The sequence below is a fragment of the Chelon labrosus genome, assembly GCF_963514085.1.
Source record: "Chelon labrosus genome assembly, chromosome: 11".
Classification (NCBI taxonomy): domain Eukaryota; kingdom Metazoa; phylum Chordata; class Actinopteri; order Mugiliformes; family Mugilidae; genus Chelon; species Chelon labrosus.
Genome location: NC_140344.1, coordinates 21,504,257 through 21,520,194, shown reverse-complemented (window position 1 = coordinate 21,520,194; position 15,938 = coordinate 21,504,257). Strand labels below are relative to the sequence as shown.

The window sequence follows — 15,938 nt, the reverse complement described above, 5'->3', positions numbered from 1 at the left end:
AACTAATCCATGATTCTATTTCCAATCACATTCCAAGTAATTAAATAATAATAATAATAATAATAATGCGAGGTATTAAATAGTACAGATATAAATAAATAAACTAATAAAAATAGAAAAAATCAAAAAAATGCGTATTATCTCTTTTAATTTTATCCCGTTAAGTAAAATAAAATAATATTAAAAAATGGTTATTTATACTGATGTTTAGTAAAACTAATCCATGATCGCATTTTACACAGAAAGAGTATTTAACGGTTTAAGCGTCCAGCGTCACCATGGTTACGTAGCCAGCGTCCAGTAGCGCGTGGGGGCGTGGTGTATCATGGGAAAAAAAAAAAAAAAAAAAAAAGTTGTTAGTAAATCAGTTCGCAGCCCTTCTCAATACATCCAGCGCTTGGGAAGGAAGCAAGCACTAAAGCGAGACTTTCTAACTTTAATAGAGGTAATAGCATCATATTCGTGATTTATTTCGAAGTAATTTACAGCACTGCACACTGCTTAGCTCGAAGTTAGCATTTAACGTTCGGTAGCATGTTGGAAAGTAAGCATAAAGTTAGCTAGCTAGCTGTTACCTTGCATGCTAACGTTAGCCTGACATGGCAAACAGCGAAGCTAATCTGTAGATAACGTTGTGCGCATTAGATATAAGATATTTGTACTGTCTTTTTGACATCGTTAAACTTTGCAACACTAGCGTAGGTGACTTATAGAAAACATTTCGCTCACTTGATCGTACTTTGTTCCGTCGCAGGCATCGGCTGGTAATGTCTGGAAGGAGGATGCCCGACTGCCCTGCCTCTGCGTCCAAGGGCTTCAGCTCGACCCCTGTCAAGACAAGTCAGAGGGAAGACGTCCACATATCCAAGGGATTGGATGATGGTATCATATCCGACGACAAAGACACGTTTTCCTTGCTTTCTCCCATCTATCATGACAGTTTTGACAGTGATGAGGAAGACCAGGAGTCTGTCCCAGCTCAGCAGACTTCACCCAGACAAAGTGACGACTCCAGCTTGTCCCCAGTCAGGTACTGCTGATTTTTTTTAAAGTTTAAGACTCCTTCTGTCCTCAGTATGCCATGGTGGTAATATTATGTAGTTGTTTATAGATGTGAGCTACCAAAAACACCTTCCGAGAGGATGTTCGGCGCAGCTGTGCCGCCTTCGCCTTCAGCTTCTCTCGGTGCATGGGAAGTGTGGCTGGTGAACAAAGCTAAAGAGGACCGTCTTAAACTGGAACAGAAAGCAGAAGAGGCAAGCCATTACTTTTTAATTTTAACCCCTGATTTATTTTTTATCCCCGTTTCCCATCTGAATCAGTGACCAGAACTGTTTGTATTCCATAGGAGCGATTACTCAGAGAAAGAAAAGAACAGCAAGAAAGAGAGCAGGAGCAAAAAAAGGCTGTCATGGGAGAGAAGATCCAAGGGTGGCTAAAAATGAAAAGAGAACAGGTAAACATTGCTCTGTCTCATTACTGCGCATGCTGACAGCCATCTATAACACTAATGCAATTTATCTGTTTGCTTTTTGCAATCCTAGGAGAGGCATGAGCAACTTCTAAAACAAAGGGAAGAGGAGGAGGAGAAGCGGAGGCAGCTGGACAAACAAAGGGAGATTGAACATAAAGCCCAGCAAAAGTACAAAGACTGGCTGCAGAAAAAGAACCAAGAGAAAATGGAAAAGGAAAAGAAGGAAAAGGTAATATTTCAGTTTTACAATTATTTTTGAAGTTAAATTATTCAGTTGTTTAATTAGTGGATAAATTGACTTTTTTGTTTATATAGGAGGAAGCTGCCCTGAAGGAGGAGCAGGAGAAGGAGCGACACAGGAGGGCAGAGGAAAGATTTAAGGAATGGCTGGCAAAGACCAATGAGAAAAGCAGAGCGAGTCCCAAATCACCTTGCTACACAACAAGTAAGGTCATTCAAATAATTTGAAAATTATTAACTGTGCTTCCTCATTTTTGGATTAAGTGACGCCTAAAGGTTTTCTCTTATACTTCATCAAATCTGTGTGCAGTGAGTTATACTGTAACAGAAAGTAATCACACTCGGACTGTTTCACATGAGATTATGGATCATTTGTTATATTTACCTTGGACGTATTTGTTATGTATCACAATCGATTTGTTCATTTCCCCCCAGATCCCTACGACAAATCGTACCCATCGCCCAGCTTCTACAACCCGATCCCCTGGAAGCCAATTCACGTCCCTCCTCCAGATACAACCCAGAACAAGACGTCTAGCAAAAAACCTCAGAAACAGAGAAGAAGCCAGCAGAGCGCCAGCACTGCTTTTAGACTCAGGAACACTGCGAGTGCAGCTCAGTTGCTGCACAGGAGATGACACGGCTTGCCAACATCTGTGACTAGGACATGGTAGCTTAGTCAAAAATGATTTCACCACGACTCATCTAAGCCGGCGCAGCTCCTGCTCTGCTGAGTCACAGATTTCTGTTCACTGAAATGTTTGCGGTGATGGAACATACCACCATATTTAAACGTGTGGCTTGTTACATCTTTAGGTTCTGTAGAGATGTCTAAAGTGTGACTGAATCTTGTAGTTTACAGATTTTACGTGATTTTACAGATGTGTTTATATTTTGTCCTTCAGTTTCGTACCATAATAATGTCTACCGCAAATGTTGGATAGATATTAAAAACACGAAACATGTTTTGTATCATCCTGTAACTTCATTCATTCTCTGTTTGGATAAATAGATGCGTATTGAGAGCTCCTTTTCACTCGTATTTGGTCCATCACTGGGTGATCAACAACACCACATTAAATAAAAATGCATTTGAAAAGGTACCAAACAAACAACAGAAAGGAGGTTGTTGGTGGTCGCAGCCAAAGATAGACCCAGCTCGCTCAAGTGCCCCTCACACTCACACATTGTTCCGTGTCCAGCTGTGCCTTGTTCTTCTGTGGGCTGAGATGACGACAGAAACTAGTGAGGGGGTGGAGAGAGAGAGAGAGGGAGAAAGAGAGACCAATTCAGACTCGAATCAGTATTCTCATTCTGTGTGAGCATCTCACTGCGATGCCAATATATGAAGCCGGAGGTAAAAAATGATTTAAATTATGCTAGAATAACCATCTTCTACTGTGTTTTCTGTCTGTTGTGTTTTGATCTGATTAGGTCTGTGGCTGTGTTCAGTCACTGACTGCTGTGGAATGTGTTAGTTGACAGTAGTCAGGGACGATGCTATTAATGTAGGCCTCTTTTTTTTAAAGGTTCAGCAGACTATTAGTAAAACAAATACATTCGAGTATTGACTTTTTATCACGAGCAGCTGCACTGGAGGGAAGTTTTTTGCTCTGGGGTATTTACACACTGAGCCTTTGTAAGCGTCACCCATAACGTTTCAAAGTCACCCTCCAGCCCTTTGGATCTTTGTCTAATTTGCGGCAATTTGTGGTAAGTTTTAAGGAGTTAATCATAAAAGAAAACAGTGCTTTGGTAATAAACATTGTTTCAGGCCAGTGAGTTTTATATCCACCTCTTCCAGGTATCGCGTCCTGTTACGGAGCTTGAATAGAGAATCCATATCCCGAGATGCAGTGGTGTCGGTGGGCCGGCAGCTGGAGGTCACACCTACCAGGACAGGTAGGAGGCGTGTCTTAAAAGTGTCTCAGAATGAGAGTGAGTGTAGAGTAGAGTGAGTGACAGTCTAAAGGGCAGAAGTACAGACTGCACTTACACTTGAAACAATGTGTCTGATAATTCAACTTTCTTAAGAAATTACAACACGCTCAGGATGAAGGAGCAACTTCTGGATTTTGACTTACCGTCCTGGAGAATACGGAGTTTGGATCCTCTGTTAATGGATAATTAAGCTGATCTTACATTTTCTCTCTGTTTGACGAGTAGAACCTTTGAAAGGACTAAAAATGACTAAGCAGCTGTTGAACTGGATTTGACAGATAATCATTTCTAGTACTTTTTAGTTTCTGAATGGAACCTGGAACCATATTGCCTGTTACACAGCAGCTCATATAAACCTGCTTTTCCCCTTTTTTTCCCCTCGCAAGGATGTTACTGCCATTTCTGTAAATAGTCTCAGTTATTATTGACACAACTTTGGAAGGAACCAGTTCTGTTGCATAAAGGGCACAGAGTTCCTTCACTGAGTGTTTCTGCCTCAGTGTTTTTCTTCTTTTTCTCCGCTCCGTTACAATGCAGTCTGAAGAGCTGGAGATTGAGGACTCCTTCGACTTTCTCTTTAAGATCATCCTGGTTGGGGACTCGGATGTTGGGAAGACCTGCATGGTGCAGCGCTTCAAGTCTGGCATATTCATTGAGAAGCAGCAGAACACCATAGGGGTCGACTTTACTGTTCGTACCCTGGATATAGACGGCAAGAGGGTGAAGGTAGGTGATTGTTAGCACTCTCTTTTTATTTATGTTTTATTTCTTTATGTCTTAATCAGGAATATTCTGAAATCACTATTGGAAATGCACTTTTTAAGGTTGTTATTATATCCACAGGCTTTAGCTGTCTTTAAAACACTATTGTTATTTATTTTGTATGAACAAATACAAGAATTTGAGTTTTTGTGCGTCCTCTTATCCGAGAGTACATAATCCCTTTGCTTCAGAGAAGCAGGAGTGGCTGACTGCCTCTTTCATGTTAGCTTTCTGGGTGTGTTGGTTTGATAACTTTAAAGAAATGTGTTATGATAATTAGCTCAAGGTTCTGCTCACAGAAACGACGGATAATCTTCAAAGTCCACAGCGCGTTTGAATAACCGCAGAAATGTGTTTTGTAGTTTCTTTGTAGTTTCTGTGTTGTGCAACTGGTTGACCCTTATTTGCGTGTTGTGTCCTGTTACAGATACAGGTGTGGGACACAGCGGGCCAGGAGCGGTTCCGCACCATAACTCAGAGCTACTACCGCAGTGCCCACGGGGCCATGGTGGCCTACGACATCAGCCGCCGCAGCACGTTTGAGTCTATTCCCCACTGGATCCGGGAGGTGGAGCAGTACGGAGCTGCCAGCGTGGTGCTCATACTCATCGGTGCGTAAAATGACGACAGAGAGGTTTATGTGTTGGTCTGTAAATCCAAAACATAATCTAATGGTGCAGATGTCCCCATAAAAAGCAAGGCCCTTTACGGCCCAACATGTTCCATGTGTGCTGCATTTAACCCTTGACCACATTAAACCTGGGGATTGAAATTGCTTTGACTTGCAGTGAGAGAAGCTGGATGTTTCAATCTCTTATCCTTCACTTTTATCTGTCTGTCAAGCCATTATCTTGTCACTTATTCTGTAGCGTAGCCTATCCCAGCTGACACTGGGCAAGAGGTGACTTTTATTAGTTTCACTTTTGTTATTAAAACTTCTCTGCTCAGTTGCATATCAGTTTTTTACATACTTAGCCTGCACCTACCCTATTATTAGTTACCAGACTCTACAAGCTAAGGACACCTAAGTCCTTCGGAGTGCAGGGAGCACTCCTGGAGACCTTTTATGGATCTGTGGTGGCTACAAAAAGAGACTAAACAGACTGGTGAAGAAGGCCGGTTCTGTTCTGAGCCAGTGGAGGTGGTGGGTGATTGGAGGATGATAGCAAAGCTGTCACCCTGAATGGAAAAAGGAAAAACAGTCCCACCCCCTCCATGGTGCCGTGATAGCACTGGGCAGCGCCTTCAGCAGCCGACTGCTTCACCCGCGCTGTGTGAAGGAGCGTTACTGGAGGTCCTTCCTTCCTGCTGCTGTGAGGCTGTACAACCAAGCCTGTACCCAGTTGACCCGATTTAATAGTTTATATTTTTTTGTATTTAATTTGAGTTCTCTTTTGTGCACTGTCCTTCGGACCGTGTGCTGCTGCAACACTGCACATTTCCCCGCTGTGGAATAAATAAAGGATTATCTTATCCTAAAGAGCACTGAAAATTTATATTTTTCACTTTTTTTAATTTAAACCAAATGATAATTTGGGAAAATAACCATCCAGTTAATTAATATTGAAAATAATTAGTTAGTTGGAGCCTTAAAATATTGTCCTACCAATTTCTATACCAAATAAATCACTGTTATATAAAGTACTAACTGTGTGACCTGTGGAGATCTGGTTATGTTAGCTGCTGCTCATTCAGCTATACCGTATGCCAATCAACTGTTTTGGTAATCAGTGAATTGTTTTCTGTCATTTTCACCAAAAAAATCTTTTAAATACAAATATGTGATGCTTTATATAATAATACATTTAGTTGGTTAGTGAGGCTCTTGGAAAATTTGCACTTTTCACAGTAATGAGTATTTTATGGTGATACCTGCAAGGTGTTTTCTACTCCCCTCACAACCTCCCTTTCTGTTCTATTCACCACTGCAGGCAATAAGTCCGACCTCCACACTCAGCGGCAGGTGCTGTTCGAGGATGCGTGCACTCTCGCCGAAAACAACGGCGTTCTGGCCGCCCTAGAAACCTCAGCCAAGGAGGCGCAGAACGTGGAGGCTGCCTTCATCCTCATGGCCCGCGAGCTGCTGGCACGCAACGGCATGAGCATCATAGACGAGGCGCCTCGGTTCACGCTGAGCAGCAGCTCTCGCCCGGTCCGTGGTGCTCCGGATAAAAAATGCGGGTGCTGAGAGGACTAAAGCAGGGATGCTTTGATTAAAACGGAGGAAAGGAAGGAAAAAATGGTGGTGGCAGCCCGAATAGACAACTTGTATGTGTGTTTGGAGGTTTCTTTACCAAACAAGGGAAGGGAAACTGTGTATGTTGCATTTTGTGTGTGCGAATATATGTTCTGACTTTTAATATTTATACAGTTAGTAGTATCTGTAACACGTGGTTTTTAAATGGTGGTTGCTTATGAAACGTATTAGTAATATTCCTCTGAGGATAACTGCTGCTGAATATTATAACAAACCACACCTCTGCTGGAGGACTGTACTTAAACCACACCACAGTAAACACTACGTCTTAACTGGATGTGCAGCTTCTTTCAGTCTTTTTAATTGTTCTTCCACACAGTATGGCTTTTTCAGCACACGGCTAAGGTTCCGTCGTTTGAACCTGCAATTTAAGTCAACATTATTATACCCCTCAGTTGCATGATAAGATATTTTAACCGGTGCCGCAGCTGTCATCTTCTTACGCAGACATTGACATTAACATCATGAGATCTCTGTAACTGTCATCATTTCACAGAAAAATAGCACCCTTTTCCATACCGTGCAATTCTAACGCCTTCGCAAAAAAGCAAAAACATTTTCTTAAACCAGACATAACGCTAAAATCGAAACTTCTGAGGTACAAAACTGAAAGCAGGTAGCTTAATCTCATCTGCGTTAGTGGTAACGCATTAATCCCAGCTTTGAAAAAAAATAAAATCAAGCTGAAAACACGACAGCCATAAAAACACAAAGTAAGACCTACAAAAGGCAGGATGACCCGTTCTTTAAAGACCACTGTGCAAAGAATAAAATCCATCCTTATCCAAAAGCTAAAAGATATGTTCACATAACAATCCTCTTTATAGACTCTATCAACTTAGCCATAGTTTATAAAAGTCTGAATGTGGTAAAATGTCTAACTCAACAACTATGTGCGCTGTAAAACGCAGGCAACACAGCACAGACGTGAGTCCCTGACTACACACTGCAAATACAGGAACAGCGATGTGTTATTCATGAAAAAATAATTTTTTTAAAAAAAAGGCTGCAGCCTGAGACGCTGCCATGCACAATGAACTCCAAACGTGTATTTTGTGTGTACTTTTATATGTTTAGTGTTGAAACTGCATTGTTGCTTTTTGCAGCCGATTCTACGGTACTAGAAACTCAAACACATTAACAGCGACGTCTCTCCTGTGATAACTAAAAGAATGATGCACTCACAAAACCTGCGCTACTACCAGACTGGAAAGCTTTGAGACGCTACTCCAGAGGCCAGCCTTCCTGCTGGAACGCCAGCTCCACTGCGTCCTTTACATCCTGCACTATGAAGGATGGCTGCGTGAGGGTGGGGTCAAAGCGGAAGTCCCTGTGACCGTGGAAGATGCGGTGCTCTGTGACCGTTTCCGCTGGGTCTTGGGGCAGCTCCTTCTGGTCTCTGCTGTAAACGCCTGTGCACACCAGCATGGAGCTGCACTCTTCAGGGAGGTCCTGATTTGCCACATAATCACCGGATGCACCACCTAGTTCTGTGGAGGTCATTTTGAGGTCGTTGCCGACAGTTTCCGCCAAAGGATCCACACCTCCTCCGCCGCTCTTAGCCTGCATCATGGCTCTGGCGCGGTGAGCTGCCTGGAGGTAGCGGTTGTAGAGATTGGCACCGTAAATGTCCGCCATCGGGTTATCGCTATAAAAAGGGAAGAGTGAGTGGGAACACATTAAATGAGCTTTTACCTTAACTCAGATTAACTTGAGAATCTTGAGAAACACAACATGATTTTTTAAATGTGGACTGAGTCACTCACCCTATTGCATACAGCCTCTTCACAGGCGTGCTCCAGCCAAGTCTTTCAGCCTGCTGTCTGATCAGCAGCTCGGCGTAGTTATAAGTCACCACACTGGGTTTACCGATCAGAGCCTCGTACTTCAGATCATAGCCTGTGACCTTTTTGAACAAACTCTCCAAGCAAACCAGGAACATACCATGACCAAACCTGTGAGCCAGGGGAAAATCAAGTGTAACAATACTGCTGGGACATTTAAAACTTATAATAAATAAAATCTAAGAGCGTGGTGTGCGTGTGTACCTGGGATTCTTCGCCTCCGCCATCCACAGCAGGTCCATGTTACAGGCCAGCACCGGGATGTGAGGGTACTGCATGGAAGTCCAGGAGTCGTCTGGGTTCCCGTTGGTTAGGAGCACGTCGACGATAAGCTGGAGGTTGGTCTCCCATCTGATTGGCTCACCAAATAAGATAACCGCTGTAGGACCACAGAAATGCAAAAGAGAAACACATTAAACAGCCACATGTGTATATAAATTAACAGGAATTACATCTGTGGTGAATGGTTGCCCATACCATCTATCGGTCGTAAGCCTTTAGTAGGGGGGATCTGTGAAACAGAGTGCTCTGTTAGTAAAATATCAAAGTCCGCCGTGTGTGAACGTCTTCTACAACTACTTACGCGGTCTTTGGGCCTTCTGTTGTGATCCACAACATCGAGAACAGGATAGGCCTCTCTGAGCATATCTACTGTGACAACATCCTCAAAGCCCAAACTGGAGTTTAAAGGTTAAAGTCAAACAATGTGCAGTATACTTGGCATTTGGCATTAATCTTATAGCATTTGTTTCCTAGTGTAAATTAGTTTATATTTTTTACACTTTTTAAATAACATTTTGAACTGAATTAATAATAAATTCTTTGTGTGAAAAAACTTCCACCAATCCCTATAAAGAAAAGCACGAAACCTGTGAAAGGTCTTTCCTGAGGCAGTCAAGGAGCAAATGGAACAAAGGGCACAAAGATTAAATACTGATAACAAAGTGGAACAAAAAAAACTACACTGAATAAACAGAACGCGCACACTTTTAAGGTCAACATCCAGAGGGAGCGCAGGAACCAGAGTCCCTGAGGTCAGACAGGATACTTGTGAGCGACTTCTTCGACGGGTCCCTGCCCTGAGGCCAGCACACGCATTTTATGCAACTTGGTAAACATTCGTAAGGGACTGTGGGACAGCATCACCTGGTCCGGAGACACCTGAGGTAAAGAAAAGCACAGAGCAAATGACGCAAGAGAAAGGAAGCTGAGAGTGGTTTAAAAAAAAAAAAAAAAAGGAGTTCAGCTTACCTCCACCTCGAGCAGATGAGACAGATGTTCGGCTTTGGCTTGTCTCATGCAGTTCCCAGCGTTGGTGACAAACACAACGGGGACTTTGTATTTCCCGTTGCGGTCCACCAGGTTCCTGAAGCACTGCTTGGCCGCGGGGATCGGCGTCCCACCTCGTACCAGCACCCCATCGATGTCAAAGAGGAGACCAAAGGAGCCCTGAGGGGGGAGCTGGATCGGAGAGAATGAAAACACAAGGTTGTTCATTAACTTGTGGTTATAGTACACACAGCAGTTAACGTGATCTCAACAGTTCAGACAAGACACTGGACTGGGTGGGACTTTGTTCCCTGTGTATCCTATATGAAGTACACAGCACAGATTTATTGGATCAGATAACACACGGATGAGGTGAACACAGTAATAGCTGCGACATAAACGCAGTAGGTATGAGTGTGTGCAGGGATTAGCTTCAGTCCTGCTGTAGCATGCTTTCCTATGAACTTGGGAAAGAAATTAAAAGTACAATTAAATTACATTTAAACGAAGCATTCACTTACATGGCTATAATTTCTTGAGGTCGAAGACAAGGTGTTTGCTTGTTTTGCTGAGCCTTCACAGGCTGATTTCAGCAGCTGCCAGCCACTTTTAAAACACCTTATTCTCTGCATTTCTCCAGGCACTTGTGTGGAAAAGTCAGCGAGGCAAAAGGTGACAGACACTGCCGAGCTATGTTTAGCTAAGCTAACTTTAACTGAAGACTTAGTAAATCCGACAACAGAAAAAACGGGTCATGGCATCTCCAGCAGTGACAGTTAATACTGAACTCGGCGCTATCTCCTCATGCTGCCACACCATTCACAACAGACATGCAAGCGCTGGTGACATTAGAGGCGCATGCGCAAAGGGGGGAAACGCACAACTTCCTGGATCGATATTACGTCAGACGCATGGTCCAACGCAACCTGACCGGAAACTGATGAGTTTTATTACTTTTGAAGAAACGAAACTGAACCACTGTCAAAAAACGCATTCTTTAGCTTCACCTCAAAACATTAACATTATTGATATAACGGTAGACTTATTATTATTTTAAATGAGTCCACAAAAGGTTTTTATGACTGTTTACTCATAATTGTACATATTTCACAACGTTCATAAAACATATATATACATATTTCCAATTTAATCTCTAATTGTTTTCTTTAATGCACTTTTGCATGTTTCAGAATATTTTATTTTACCTTCCATTAACTCGTGAAGATATATTTGTTTGTCATTTATTTATTTCTTGAGAAAATAACACTTTCAAGAGTTTTGTTAAAATCATATATGCTGGTATTAGGCAGCCCTCAGCCTACAAAAGTATGTTGCATTAACAGCTCTCTCGGTTATTTTAAACAAATGCTGAATACCCTAAACTTTATGATGGAAATATTTAGTGCAGGACTGTTATGTAAGATTCATTTTCACTAGCATAACTAATGAACGTGCAGGTGTATATGCATGTAATAAAAGCCAATGACTTAAAATCACCGTAAATAAAAACTTTTATTGGTTCCAAAGTACAACATAAACAAGAAGACTCAATCCATGTTTCTATACTAAACACAGTAGAACAAGCATCCATAACTCTGATAAACACATGAAGATATTATAAAGGGCAGCTCAGTTCATTCTTCAGCTGAATCTCAGCTCGTTTTCCAGTCCGTAGATTTTAGCCTTCAGTGCCATCAGCTCCCCCTGAACCTTTTTTGTCCTTGTATTGGTCTGACGCACCTCATGCAGAATTGCTAAGTCCTGGTTGGGCCCGACATTTAAGGTAACCTGGAGAATAAAGGGTATCTCTCAGTGAAATACACACCATTACAGTATTACAGAAATATAAAGGACAAGAGTATTAGTTTTACCTTGAGGAGCTGTTTTTCTACATCTTTGAGTTTCTGTCTGAGGTGCTTTAGGTCTGTCTTGTAGCCCTCCACCTCCATGGCCCTTCTTTTCTCCAGTGCCTCATACCGCTGAGTCATTAGCTGCAGACGCTTGGCCATTTTGTCTGAACGATCCTGCACAAATAAAGTAATCAGTAATAAGAAACTACACAAAAAAACATCATAAAATATCATCAAAGAATCAACAGGAAATGTGTATTAAGATTTTCCATATAAATACCCATCAATCAGACAAGTGTACCTTAAATATTTCCCTGCCCACGTCCCCTTCCTCTCTGATTTGGGACAGTTCTGTCTCCATAGTAATACACTGCTCTCTGTACATCTCTGCTAGACGGTGTGCTTGTTTCAGATCCTCCTGCATTGCCTGATAAAATAGCACAGGTTCAAAACAAACAAAACAGGTCAGTGTCATTCTTTATTGAGGGTAAATCAATTTATTCTGTTCTGCAAAATGTGATTATCAATGACTTCTTGAGATTTACAGACAGCTAATGTTACCTTTAGCTCCTCCTTGTGTGCCTGCTGTGACTGCTGTGACTCTGGTTGTGGTCGAGAAAGCAGCAGGGCTGTGCTGCCGCTGGGATGCCATGTCCGCCCTGGCTCAGGGCCAGCAGAACCGGCCTTCCTCAGACGGTTGTGGGAAGAGTCTAATTCCCTCAGCAGCCGATCCTTCTCCACCATCCAGCTCTTCTCGTGAGCCCGTGCCTCAAACTTCAGCTGCAAGAAATCTCTGGTGCTCTCGTGCAGAAGGTTCTGGGTCCGCTGGAGTCTGATGTGTCAAATTGGACAAATTAAAGTGAGGCTGGAGATTTACTGACAGCCAGAGCAGCATCACTTAAAAATGAAGAAAACCATCTAAAGCTTTTTTTTAACTAAGTAAAAGTGGAGAACGGGTGAAAAATACACTAAGCTGGAGGTAACAGTATTAAATTACTAAAAATACTAATATCATAAACATTATAAGGCCCACTTGTCAGTCAGAGCAGTGATGCGCTCCTGGTCCTTCTGTCGTTGTGCCTGAGCCTCCTCCGTTTTAAGCCTTCGATCCTCCAGCAGAGCCTCTACTTGCTCTTTAGCTAGACGAGTTTGTTCTTCCATCTGAGCCTGCAGCGCCTCCACCTGGATAAACAACCGACAAAATTAATACCAAAACTGTGTAAAAGCCGACACCTAGAAGAAAGAAACGATTGACTTGCTTGTAAGACATTTCGTAGTGTAGCTGTTTTTGTGAGCGATGACAGCGCCTAAAATCCACCTGATGCATTAATAAAGTGGACCTCTACCTGTAGCAGCAACGTCTGGTTGTCGTTCTTGTATTGTTCCAGGCTCTCTCCATTTATCCCCTCTGTTGATTTTGTTCTCCTGGTACTCTCTGCTTAAAATAAATAAAAAGTTAAACTGCACTGTAAAAATGAAACTGTACTATATTATATGTAAACCTTAAAGAAAGACACATTTGTGATTGTGAACCTTTCCTAGTTGCAGCAGGTCTTGACTGTGTTGGCCTGAGATTGAGATTGTCCTCCAATCTGGACTCTGGTTTCCTCTGTGTAATAGTGACCTAAAACATAGACATTACATTTTTATGGGCTATTTTTCAGTTGTCCATTAATTTACAATGGAATAAACTAAAGAATTTCGCAAATCCCCAAAAATAATGTAAATTGTTTTATTTTATGGATGTGAAAGAAATATCTGTACAGTATTTCACGTATTAATGTGATTATTTGCCTTCATCGTTGAAAAGTCAAAACATCTCCTATGAGAAAGTCCTACAATAAAGTAAATATGCACCTTGTGAGGAGGTTCCCGGTGAAAATATGTGATCTCTCCCGCATCAGGACCCACAAGGGCAAGAAGGTGTTGGATTTTCTTCCTGTCGTCCAACTCTCTGTAAGACAGGTTAGACCGTTTTATGTATAGAAGCACAAGGTGAAAATATTTTTTGGAACATTCTTAAGGTATATAACAGGTCATGTTCATCCACTACTAACAGTCAAGAACCTACCTGATCTTTAGTCTGTCATTTTCTGCATAAAGCCGCAGAGATTGCTCTCTCTCTTGGAAAAGATACACCTGCATGTCACTCAGAGCATTTTGAAGCTCTGTAATCTCCCCCTCACGCTGCCGTACCTCCCATTGAAGCTTGTGCTGGGAGGACATTTTTTAAAGACAGAAGATGAGTTAATGTAAGGAAATATACTCTGATAGAGCTGATAGAGCTCTATAATTAAATGTACGATAAATCGATAAATCGTACCTGGTCTTCTGTGATGCCTTTATACTTCTCCAGCATCTGCAGCAGCTCCTCATGTTCGCTATCAAACTCTGCGATCTTCTGTCTGTAGAACTCCAGCAGCTCCCTGGAGGGACGCAGGTACGCCAGACGCTCATTGATCGGGGGAAGTGGGGAATCCTGCTCCTTACCCGGGGTACGAAAATTTGCTCTGTAGGAAAAAAATACTTTACAGGCCATTTTGACAATGACACTGCCACGCACAGATTCCACCTGTGTGGTCAATCCAGTTCGACCTCCAACACCATGAACATTTGACCCTATGCATATAAACTATGTGTAGACACAAGAAGAAATTTACACTAAGGATTACCCAGGCATGTAAACCTATTTAAGAAGTAAGACTAAGTCCATGTGGGATAAGACTGTAACAGTTGGAGACCAGACTGAAACAATAAGTCCACGTATTGCTCAAGGAGATTACTGTTAAAAGCATTATATCTGTCACTCTTTGCAACTGCAACATTTCTTCTTTGCCTTGCAGAAAGACAATAGGTTTACTCGTGTGTAAACAAAATATTCTTACCTATGTGGTGTGGTCTGTTTTGTTGGAGAGCCCATCCTGACAATGGCAAAGCACTGAAATCAAAAGTGTGGAAAGAAAGAAAGAAACATACTTAACCTACTTTCAGAGGGGAATTATTTTTCAAGAGTCCACAAAGCCAAAGCTTTGTAAATTGAGTCAGCAGACATCAGCTAAGCATGGAAGATGCGTGGTAACAGATTCCAGGGCAACTTAAGTCCATGAGATAAATTATTATTAGCTGAATAGTCAAAAAATAATAAATAAATAAAAAAGATCTTTTGATCTAATTTATGGTTGTCATGTGTGAATATTCATTTATTTTGACGGAATCAGCTGAATTACCTTCTACACTATTTTCTGTTGTCATTTTATATTATAAATATGATGACTAAATTAATATTAGCATTCAAAGTGCTTTTTATATGCATGAAAATGTGTTAGCATATGGTTCATATACTCTACATAGGACATGTAAAAGAGTATGTACCACAGACTGTAAAGACACTACTTGTGCCCTCTATGTGCATCTGTTGCCATGGATGGGGCGGCAGGGGGAGCGGGACACAGGAAAGCGGTGCGCTGTGCTCAGAAGTGCAGCAATACATGTTTAAAATCTTAAAAATCTGCATATTCAGCTAACATGCTAATGCAATTCAGTTGGGGAAAGCAAATTTGAACATTATGAGAATAACTAAACCAAAAAGGGAACATATCTGCTCTCGTTACGAAGCAAATATAACTTTGTGACTGTAACTTAATACGTTTATAAATTAAAAAAAGTTAAGTCCGCACATAACGATACAACAGTACAACTGTAGTGTGTTTTCTGTATTATTATCAAAATAATACTCTTTTTATAACATACCTATCAGAGTCTTTTTAAAGCATGAGCTCTTCTTCGGAAGATAAGAGCAGCGACGGTGTTGTGTTTTTGAAAACCGGAAGTTTACGCCTTTTTGTCTTCTTCGTGGGAAACTGTAGCGACCGTAGAAGTTATTTTGCCATCTAGCGGCAGTTTACTGTGTGTGCGCGAGTCGAAGGGACATATTTAATACACAATAACACAAAATTTGTGATGTCAGTTTCGGTGACACTTAATAAATACTATTTAATGCAAAGATACGAGGAGTCCGACTATGATTAGTGCTCCAGATTTCGACTGTTTGGTTAGGTTTGCTAATAAATTCAAGTCAAACGGTCAACCCTTCAAAATAAAAGCCCGATATACAATTTTGAGGAAAAATAAAGTAAAATAAAAAATAAAATGAGACTAAGACGTTAAATCTAGTCAAAACTGTGACTACAACTCAATTTTATACTGTTTTACACTTGTATCATAATAAAAAAATAAACAGAAAATTGAATCAGAAGCTCTTATTTTACATTGTAGTGTAGTAGCGGAAGTATCGCGGGAGT

At 41.5% G+C, this 15,938-nt stretch overlaps 4 protein-coding genes across 6 annotated transcripts; 2 read left to right on the top strand and 2 right to left on the bottom strand.

Moving 5' to 3' along the window:
- Positions 1-375: 375 nt before the first annotated feature.
- ccdc34 (coiled-coil domain containing 34) lies at positions 376-2,723 on the top strand. Its single transcript, XM_084555520.1, has 7 exons — positions 376-445; positions 755-1,030; positions 1,112-1,256; positions 1,349-1,456; positions 1,545-1,703; positions 1,790-1,919; positions 2,150-2,723. The coding sequence occupies exons 2-7, from the start codon at positions 768-770 to the stop codon at positions 2,350-2,352; spliced, it is 1,008 nt and encodes a 335-aa protein (XP_084411646.1). The 5' UTR covers positions 376-445; positions 755-767; the 3' UTR covers positions 2,353-2,723.
- A 674-nt stretch (positions 2,724-3,397) lies between these two features.
- rab19 (RAB19, member RAS oncogene family) lies at positions 3,398-6,724 on the top strand. The gene is made up of 4 exons (XM_084555525.1): positions 3,398-3,616; positions 4,193-4,381; positions 4,845-5,028; positions 6,349-6,724. Exons 1-4 carry the CDS (start codon positions 3,566-3,568, stop codon positions 6,603-6,605), a joined length of 681 nt encoding a protein of 226 aa, XP_084411651.1. The 5' UTR covers positions 3,398-3,565; the 3' UTR covers positions 6,606-6,724.
- A 69-nt stretch (positions 6,725-6,793) lies between these two features.
- Positions 6,794-10,780, bottom strand: hdhd5 (haloacid dehalogenase like hydrolase domain containing 5). Of its 2 annotated transcripts, XM_084555517.1 has the most exons (8): positions 10,309-10,780; positions 9,770-9,979; positions 9,567-9,679; positions 9,102-9,195; positions 8,996-9,029; positions 8,723-8,897; positions 8,441-8,629; positions 6,794-8,322 (listed from the first exon to the last, which is right to left on the bottom strand). In XM_084555517.1, the coding sequence occupies exons 1-8, from the start codon at positions 10,417-10,419 to the stop codon at positions 7,899-7,901; spliced, it is 1,350 nt and encodes a 449-aa protein (XP_084411643.1). In that variant the 5' UTR covers positions 10,420-10,780; the 3' UTR covers positions 6,794-7,898. The 2 variants fall into 2 exon arrangements, with proteins under 2 accessions (XP_084411643.1, XP_084411642.1); XM_084555516.1 differs by having other exon boundaries at positions 8,996-9,195.
- Positions 10,781-11,280: 500 nt separating this feature from the next.
- Positions 11,281-15,788, bottom strand: ccdc77 (coiled-coil domain containing 77). Of its 2 annotated transcripts, none has more exons than XM_084555513.1 (12): positions 15,388-15,788; positions 14,523-14,575; positions 13,961-14,147; positions 13,709-13,851; positions 13,495-13,591; positions 13,171-13,261; positions 12,984-13,075; positions 12,671-12,819; positions 12,199-12,469; positions 11,939-12,064; positions 11,659-11,811; positions 11,281-11,575 (listed from the first exon to the last, which is right to left on the bottom strand). In XM_084555513.1, the coding sequence occupies exons 2-12, from the start codon at positions 14,555-14,557 to the stop codon at positions 11,429-11,431; spliced, it is 1,491 nt and encodes a 496-aa protein (XP_084411639.1). In that variant the 5' UTR covers positions 14,558-14,575; positions 15,388-15,788; the 3' UTR covers positions 11,281-11,428. The 2 variants fall into 2 exon arrangements, with proteins under 2 accessions (XP_084411639.1, XP_084411640.1); XM_084555514.1 differs by having other exon boundaries at positions 12,984-13,072; positions 15,388-15,787.
- Positions 15,789-15,938: the final 150 nt, after the last annotated feature.

Excerpts from the sequence above, each read along its gene's own strand:
- ccdc77 (XM_084555513.1), bottom strand. The coding sequence starts at position 14,557 with ATGGGCTCTCCAACAAAACAGACCACACCACATAG. Across the intron at positions 13,592-13,708 it reads AATGACAGACTAAAGATCAG|AGAGTTGGACGACAGGAAGA; the intron begins GTAGGTTCTTGA and ends CCTGTCTTACAG. Across the intron at positions 13,076-13,170 it reads ACCTGCTGCAACTAGGAAAG|CAGAGAGTACCAGGAGAACA; the intron begins GTTCACAATCAC and ends ATTTATTTTAAG.
- hdhd5 (XM_084555516.1), bottom strand. The coding sequence starts at position 10,419 with ATGCAGAGAATAAGGTGTTTTAAAAGTGGCTGGCAGCTGCTGAAATCA. Across the intron at positions 9,680-9,769 it reads CTCATCTGCTCGAGGTGGAG|GTGTCTCCGGACCAGGTGAT; the intron begins GTAAGCTGAACT and ends TCTTTACCTCAG. Across the intron at positions 9,196-9,566 it reads GTCGAAGAAGTCGCTCACAA|TTTGGGCTTTGAGGATGTTG; the intron begins GTATCCTGTCTG and ends TTTAAACTCCAG.
- rab19 (XM_084555525.1), top strand. The coding sequence starts at position 3,566 with ATGCAGTGGTGTCGGTGGGCCGGCAGCTGGAGGTCACACCTACCAGGA. Across the intron at positions 4,382-4,844 it reads TAGACGGCAAGAGGGTGAAG|ATACAGGTGTGGGACACAGC; the intron begins GTAGGTGATTGT and ends GTCCTGTTACAG. Across the intron at positions 5,029-6,348 it reads CGTGGTGCTCATACTCATCG|GCAATAAGTCCGACCTCCAC; the intron begins GTGCGTAAAATG and ends TCACCACTGCAG.
- ccdc34 (XM_084555520.1), top strand. The coding sequence starts at position 768 with ATGTCTGGAAGGAGGATGCCCGACTGCCCTGCCTCTGCGTCCAAGGGC. Across the intron at positions 1,031-1,111 it reads TCCAGCTTGTCCCCAGTCAG|ATGTGAGCTACCAAAAACAC; the intron begins GTACTGCTGATT and ends AGTTGTTTATAG. Across the intron at positions 1,920-2,149 it reads ATCACCTTGCTACACAACAA|ATCCCTACGACAAATCGTAC; the intron begins GTAAGGTCATTC and ends ATTTCCCCCCAG.